This window comes from Dama dama, chromosome 13 (assembly GCF_033118175.1).
Source record: "Dama dama isolate Ldn47 chromosome 13, ASM3311817v1, whole genome shotgun sequence".
Classification (NCBI taxonomy): domain Eukaryota; kingdom Metazoa; phylum Chordata; class Mammalia; order Artiodactyla; family Cervidae; genus Dama; species Dama dama.
This window is the reverse complement of record NC_083693.1, coordinates 42201794-42209993: the sequence shown is the minus strand read 5'-3', so window position 1 is coordinate 42209993 and position 8200 is coordinate 42201794. Positions and strand designations below refer to the sequence as shown.

General features: G+C 48.1%; 1 protein-coding gene across 2 annotated transcripts in view; it reads left to right on the top strand.

The window, feature by feature from the left end:
• The first annotated feature begins 1684 nt into the window (after positions 1-1684).
• Positions 1685-8200, top strand: part of ARID3B (AT-rich interaction domain 3B) — a 50024-nt gene continuing 43508 nt past the window's right edge. For both annotated transcript variants that reach the window (XM_061159003.1, XM_061159004.1), the window contains exons 1-2: positions 1685-1795; positions 4741-5369. In XM_061159003.1, coding sequence (XP_061014986.1) covers positions 4818-5369 — 552 coding nt within the window. In that variant the 5' untranslated portion in view covers positions 1685-1795; positions 4741-4817. The remainder of the gene's footprint in view (positions 1796-4740; positions 5370-8200) is intronic.

Here is an 8200-nt window from a genome sequence, read left to right as displayed (position 1 = left end):
GCAATTTAACTAGAAAAATATAATGAAATTTCCAGACACTGTTCAGAGCTCATTTAAGGTTGAAATTATTGTATTTAGTGATGCCAATCTGCTCAGCAGGACAATTTACTGTGACAAGATACAGGCATACAGAAGCATGTTAATCCATCAATGATGGAGGACTTGTTTGGGGAAAAGAGGAGTGTTGGGGCAGGCTTAAGAGTACGAGGGGGGCTGTAATGATGTAACATTGAATTTAAGATGGATAAGGAGGGAACTGAAAAGTGGGAATTAAGTAGAAGCTTTCATCAGATTGGAGGTTCTTTTAATGTGAAAAAGACAGTTATGGTGATGTTCTTGAGCAGTCAAGCTCAAGGTTACCAGGCTGTTGTTGGATAGAGGGATGTTCGAATTACTGATTCCTAAAGGTCCGTCTAGTCAAGGCTATGGTTTTTCCAGTGGTCATGTATAGATGTGAGAGTTGGACTGTGAAGAAAGCTGAGCACCTAAGAATTGATGCTTTTGAACTGTGATGTTGAAGAAGACTCTTGAGAGTCCCTTGGACTTCAAGGAGATCCAACCAGCCCATCCTAAAGGAGATCAGTCCTGGCTGTTCATTGGAAGGACTGATGCTGAAGCTGAAACTCCAATACTTTGGCCACCTCAAGTTAAGAGTTGACTCATTGGAAAAGACCCTGATGCTGGGAGGGATTGGGGGCAGGAGGGGAAGGGGATGACAGAGGATGAGATGGTTGGATGGCATCACTGACTCGATGGACATGAGTTTGAGTAAACTCCGGGAGTTGGTGATGGACAGGGAGGCCTGACATGCTGTGATTCATGGGGTCGCAAAGAGTCGGACACGACTGAGCGACTGAACTGAACAGAACTGAACTGAACAGGACAGAGTTTATGGTGACAAGATCCAGGTTTTTTGACTGGGATTGGGAGGCTGAGATAAGGGATGAAGTCTGCAAGTTAAATGAGTTGTCAGTGATTCTGAATTTATCAAGATGGTAGATGGTTATAGAAAGTAAGAAAAGGAGCTGGATGCACGTATTAACAGATCATCTTCACATAAGTGGTTAAATGGGTGGCAAAGTCTTAAGAGTAAGCGTAACAGAAGCAAGGGTTTTTACAAGAGGTGACAGTATTTGACACATTGCCCCCACTTCTGGAACCTGGGAAGTGAGAATACTAACCCATGTGAGAGAGTTCCAGGGGATGCTGAATCCTCAGAGGACACAGAAAAGCTAATCTGGAAGCGGGAATCTCAGAGGAAGAGCGGTTTGTAGGCAGGAGGCTGAGGAGGGGACCGCAGCAGCAGAAAACCCTGACACTTGTCCTTTACTTACCTTCCTCCCAACCTACCGCTAGCTCGCGTTACACCAACCCTCACAGCTAGAAAACTCACAGAAAAGGGAGCAAGAGGACCGGCTTTTTTCAACTCCCCGCGGAAGTGCTCTCACCGGAACTCCTCCGTGTTTGCGCTTTCCCATTGGCGGAAGCTTCTGCCAGCTTCCAGTAGCTTCCGCCCACGACTCAGTTGGGCGGAGCTTTCTCTGGAAGTCACTTCCGCTAAACTCCGCCCCTCGTTCCCTTTTTGGCCACTTCCGGTATCAGGCCCCGCCCATTCCTTGTGGCCCCGCCCCCTTCCCGCCCCGGGCCGGCAACCCGGCCCCGCGGCGCCGCTTCCGGTGCGGGCCCCGCCCCGGCTGTGGCCCCCGGCTGCGGAGAACTCCGAAACGCAGCTGCCGCGCCGGGGCCTGAGTGACCGCCTCCTGCGCCGCCGGCGGACCCGGAGCGCCCCGCACAGGTAAGCCGCGCGGGGTCCGTCTCCCTCAGCCTCGGCAGGAGCGGGTGCTGTGGCAGGTGGAGGAGACGGAGGAGTAGAAGGGAAGGCAGGTGTGTAGCGGCAGACGTGAAGGCGCGGGCCGGCGGAGCACTGGGGGCCGCGGAGGAAAAGTGAGAGCGCTGGGAGGAGCCCAGAAGCGCCTTCGCCCATTAGGGTGATTTGAGATAAAGGGATGGGAAGAGTGAGGGGCCCCTGGGAACGGAGAGAGCAAAGATAAGGTGGCGTTGGGACGATCTAAGAAGAGCCAGCGGATTGGCTTGGGGGTGGAGGGGGGCTTGGTAGAGGTAAAAGGGATAGAGTTGGGTTGGGGGGATGTAAAGAATGGCGGGGTAATGGATGTATGGGGTTAAAGGGAGCTGGCAGAGGGATCTGGCAGCTAAGGTAGAAGGAATGGTGGGCGAGGCGGGCTTCAAAGCTGCAAGGAGTCCGTTGCGCCCGTCTTGCAGGTCCGGGAACTTTAGGGGAAATGGGGGAGGGGGCCGTGTGAAGGGATGGAGTGGTTTAGATTTTTGAGACCTAAGTTTTCTAAAAGTAGGTAGGTGGTTTTGTTGTTTGGATCTAGTAGCTGCTTAGGGTCAGAGGGAAGATGGGCTCTTTGGGGGAGGGTGTGCGCATCGAGTTGTAGAACTGAGTCATCTCAGTCTTCCTAAAGAGGCTGTGAGATACCCCCCACCCCTCCCGGCTGGGGACAGCATACAGAGAAGATGGTGCCACAAGAGGAGAAACAGTTGTTCGATGACTGGCAGGACTTGTTTGAAAAATTACCCCGCTTGTGATCGATTGATGTTGTAATGTTATAAGGAGAATGAAAATGATCACCGAATTCTTTGCTTTGCCTTATTCTTTTGTTTACTTTTCTTTGATGCAGATTGTTTTTATTTTAAATGAACACTTTTGGCGACTGGATTTAATGTGGGTGTTAACCTTTTCATGCTTTGTTACGCTATAAAAAGGTCTATAGCAGAATGAAAGTATTGCTGCAGGCATAACTCACACTTTCTAAAGTGCAAAGAGAGGAAGTAGAGGCAGTAAGAGGCAAATTGAAATTTGAATTTTTCACAGAATGCAAAAGACAAACGAAGTGCTTCTAAGATTAAACAGAAAATGAAAATTTTAAAATGTATTTTTTTGCCTAGCTTTAAAAGTTGTACCTTTTTCAATATGTTAAAAAATAACAACAAAAAAACATAAATCCAAGCAGTTGATTTTGCTAGGGGTGTGATTACTTCCCTGTGAAATTTTGAAGATGCTAAGACATTTAGGTTTCGTTCTTTCTTTTTTTTAAAGTCTTTCTACTCAATCCTTAAACAGTGGAACAGTGCATTTATCAAATTTATCAAGTCCCAACCTGTGCACTGCTGCTGCTTCTTTCATGTGATGATAGCACTGTACACCATGTTGCAAGTCCTGTTCACCTAAAATTTGCCCATGCATAGTAATCCATTCAGTTGCGGAGACTTGCTGAGGAAACATAACTCAAGTGAGGTTTGCTGGGGGTGGGAGCCTGAAAAGGAAGAAGGGAAGAGGGGGGCTGGTTAGAGGAGGAGAGGGTGTGAAAGGGGTGTGTGTTTGGAGACTGATTGGTAAGAATGCTGATAAACCTGCCCCCAGAATACTTTTGGCCTGAAAGCCTTTCCTTTTTGTATTTGTCATAGAATGTCATAGAAGTGAATCAGAAAGAAAGGGGATGTGAAGAGATTTACTAGACTGTTTTTAAAAAAGAAGCTTTAAAAAAAAATTAAAAGTTTTAAAAAAAGAGCTTTGACTTGTTTAGACGATATTGATACCTGTTTCCAATTAATTAAAGCTTAAAAATCTCCAGAGGAATCCCCCCTCCCCTGTTTGTTTTTGAGTTGACGATTGCAATTTGAAACTCGTGCCTCCTTTCGTGTTTCATTCTTTCATGTTGTTGAAATTGGATTCTTTTTGATGCTATAATGTCCAGTTAGCATTGGCTAAGCCCACTCAAAAAGCAGGCTGGCCATTTATTCTGGAAAAATTTAAAAGTTTAAACCCAAGGGGAGTTTGCTAGGTTCTGCTTTTCTATGAGAAAAATCTTTGTGTCTGCCTAATAATTCTGTCTTGCTTTGATGGTAATATCTTTCTCTGATGGGCCTGGGAACATAAGCAATAGTCTCTTTCTTGTAGGCAGGCCCTTCTTTTCCTTTTTTATTGTGGTTTTCCTACTCACAACCTCTGTACCGTGCAAACCCAGTTGCTTTTTCAGTAATAAACAGATTAGTGTTTGATAATGTTGAGGAAGAGAATTAGAACACAGATGTTTGCAGACTTCATGTCATCTAGGTTTACTTTGTTTTAAACCCACCAGTTGTCCAGCACTACTGGGATTCATCCCATATTTCTCCTCTTAAATCCTGTTCCTCTTCCTCACACTTTTTCTTACCCACCCACCCCAAACTCCTGGTGCTCAGGTTTACGGGCACATGTTTAATGTTGAGAACTCATGCCCTTTACTGGAGCAAAGAAAATGTCTTTTTTTCCCCTAAATTATTTAGTTATTTATTTTTGGCTGTGCTGGGTCATCGTCGCTACACTTTCTCTAGTTGCGGTGTGCGGGCTTCTCATTATGGTGCCTTCTCTTGTTGCAGAGCACAGGCTCTCCAGCACACGAACTTCAGTAGTTGTGGCACGTGGGCTCAGCAGTTGTGGCTCCCGGGTTCTGGAGCCACAGGCTCAGTAGTTGTGGCGCACAGGCTTAGTTTCTCTGAGGCATGTGGGATCTTCCCAGACCAGGGATCAAACCCTGGTCTCCTGCCTTGGCATGCAGATTCTTTACCACTGAGCCACCAGGGAAGCCCAGAAAACCTTTTTATACCTGTTTTACATCTTTTTTTTTTTTTCCCCTTTCTTTCTCCATCTATGTGGTTTCTATTAATCACATAAAGGTTTAGACCCAGTGTGCCTGTCGGGCTGTGCCCAGGTTCGGAGCCATGCCAGTCTGTGGGTGAAACTCAAGGCAGTGATGGAGCCACTGCGCCCTCAGCAGAAGCAACCGCCGCCGCCGCCACAGCCACCCCACCTGGCTCCTCTGCAGATGGATGCCAGAGAGAAGCAGGGGCAGCAGACGAGAGAAACCCCGTTCTTGTACGCCCAGAAGCTGGTCACACAGCAGACTCACCTTTCTGCCACACCTGGGAGGCCTTCAGGCAGCCCTGCCCTGGGTCCCTCAGCCAGAGTTCCACCAGCCACCGCGGTGGCCCGAGTTTTTGAACGGAGCAAGGTGAACTCAGAGCCTGAGGAAGAGGAAGGAGGTTTGGAAGGTGAGGATGGGGATGATGAAGTTGCAGAGGTGGCTGAGAAAGAGACCCAGGCTGCTTCAAAATATTTTCATGTGCAGAAGGTGGCTCGCCAAGACCCCAGAGCAGCCCCCTTACCTGGTCTGCTCCCAGCGCCAGGGCTCGCATCCCATGGACAGCAAGCTAAAGAAGACCATACCAAAGATGCTTCTAAGACCTCCGCTTCAGTCTCCACGGCAGGGCAGCCGGGCTGGAATCTGGATGAGCAGCTCAAGCAGGTCAGTCTTTTCTGCTTGGGGGCTTATTTGTTCCCCCAAAAGGCTAGTCAGGAAGGGGTACTGGACTGCCAGGGTCTGTGTCAGCCTGTGCCAGGCTGTGTCTTCTCAGCCTCCTTCAGTGACCAGCAGCCTAGACAGGGATAAACCTTGCGTTTTCCCCTCATAGTTGTTTTCTTGATTAGAGCAATGAAATGTGTAAGTTACTCCTAATATAGAGAGTTCCAAGTTTAATGGGAAAGATTGTCAATACAGTCTTTTTTTGAGGGGAGGGGGTTGAGGAAGAATGAGGTTGCAACAGTGTTATGAGGGATATCTAAAAATGAGATGTATGACTCCAATTTCAGTTTTTCTAGTAGTAGTATGATAAGAGAACTGTCTTGCCTAAGATAGTGTCTTAGCCCCAGGCTAACCCAGAATCGAGCTTTTTAAGGGCAATTTTGTTGTTTTGCTGCTAAATGTGGCTGATGGGAAGCTGTTGCATTGTGTATATTTTCCAGCAAAGAGCCTTGTAGACATGATTTCATCTCACCCTTAATTTACCTCCTTTGAAACATGGAAGGGTAGACCTCACAATTTTCTTTTTATTTACTTATTTTGCTATGCTGCTCGGCTTGCAGGGTCTTAGTTCCCCAGCCAGGGATTGAACTCAGGCCAGGCACTGAAAGCCCTGAGTCCTAACCACTGGACCACCAGGGAGGCTCTCACAGTTCTCTTTTTAGCCAAGGCAAGCTTCAGTGATTCCTACACAAGGCAGAGCTTGAGGGTCATCTAAGGAGAGCTCCAGAATAGTTTTAAAAAATGTAGACTCCAGGGTCCTAATAAATTAATTCAGGAGGTGGAGCCTAAGGAATCTGTGCTTTCTTCGCCTTCTGCTGCTTGTCTTCCTGACTTGCCACGCTCCTTTTCTTCACCCAAAGAATGGGAGTGATGATCAGTTCTTCCAGGCCAAGTGACTTGGTGTGAAGGCAGGGAGTTCATAATAAACCGGGTAATATTTGGGTACTCTCTGTAAGCACATATACTTCTTTTTTTTCCCTGAAAAATATTTACTTATTTATTTATTTGGCCTTGCCGGCTCTTAGTTGAGGCATATGGGGTTTTTAGTTGCAGCATGTGAACTCTTAGTTGCCATATGCGGGATCTAATTCCCTGACCAGGGATGGAACCTGGGCCCTCTGTGTTGGGAGCTCAGAGTCTTGGCCCCTGGACCTCCAGGGAAGAGCGCAGCATATATACTTCTTGTGGTCCAGTGATGCTGTTTAGAAATCAGTTGTGAAGAGCTGTGGATTTACACAGAGCAACCAAGAAGCCATATGAGAAAGTCCTTTGTAGGCTGAAAAATGAGCATCTTTGTATCCAGGAGCCTTACCTATGCAGTTGATCTGAGCTTTACAGTAGCAGTGTTTGCAGTAGGTTCCAGAGCCAGCAAGTGGGTTCAAATACCATCTCTTCCATCTGTTACCCTTGTGATCTTTCAGTAGGGCTCCTAATTCCTTTGAGCCCTCTGTGAAATAAAAATACCAAAGCATACCTCCAAGGATGTTGTGAGGATTAACAGAACTAGCTCACGGTGGTAGTAATGCCCCAGGTGCTCTTTCATGCACACAGTGCCATCCTCCACTGCAGCTCCACAGACACGCTCAGAAGCAGGGGAGACCCCGAGAAGCGCAGAGGTGTCCCCTCTGATCACCAGGAAGGTGGTGGCAGAGCTCGGACTAGGATCAGAGAGTCCTAGCTTCCCCGACAGCAGCGGCCTGGCCGCCAGCCCAGACCCGCCTCCCGGCTGATTGATTGCTTTGGTTTAGCAAAACATCTGTGACTTGCCGGCAGCCCCCGAACTGCTGTGTGGTTGGCAGAGTTCCACGCCGGCCGCTGAGTCAGCTCCTAGCAGGAGCCCGCCCTGACAGCACTGGGAAAGTTCAGGCCCGAGGCGGCTGGGCTGCCCCTGCCTTGGCAGCTGGCCAGCCTCTGCGTGTGTGCGGTCGTTCCTAGAAAGTGCAGCCTTGTGCGAGGAACAAGTGCAGCTCCAGTGCCTGTCTGTCTTCAGGAAGTGCAGCAGGTGTTGAGGTCAAGCCATGAGAGCCTTGAAAAAAGACACTCTGCAGAAGTGGCATGTGGGTACACACACGTGTGCGCCGTGGCCAGCACCCAGCGCCGGTTCTCAATAGCATCAGTCCCGTGCCTGTGCAGCTCAGGGCTCAGGAGGCTGGCTGTTGGCTTCCGAAACCCTCTGAGTTCATTTTCAATTTCCAAGGCACACTCACTAATTGTAGACTGCCTGACAGACCACTTGCCAGAATGTTTTTAAATGCCAGTGTGTGTGTGCGTTTAGTCGCTCAGTTGTGTCTGACTCTTTGCGACCCCATGGACTGTAGCCCACCGGGCTCCTCTGTCAGTGGGGATTCTCCAGGCAGGAATACTGGAGTGGGTTGCCATGCCGTCCTGCAGGGGATCTTCCCAACCCAGGGATCGAACCTGGGTCTCCTTGGGTTCTCATTGCAGGCAGATTTTTTACCGTCTGAGCCACATAGCTGAGGCCTAATCTTTCACCCTAAATTTACCCTCCCCCTGAGTTTGGAGATTACGGGGTCACGAGGTAAGAATGACTTTAAACTTCAGATGTGCATCTTCTTTTCTCCTTTTGAATTTAAATGTTCAAGATTGATTTGCTCTTTGCCCTCCCTTTGTCTAATCCTGCTTCTGAAAGTGGTAGTTAATGTGCTTGGGGATTTTAAAAACTTTTTAGTTGTGCTTTGGAAAGGGGACTAAAAAAATGATATGCCTAGGGAGAGCCTGTAGAAACTATTACAAACTAAGACTAGCTTTTTAAA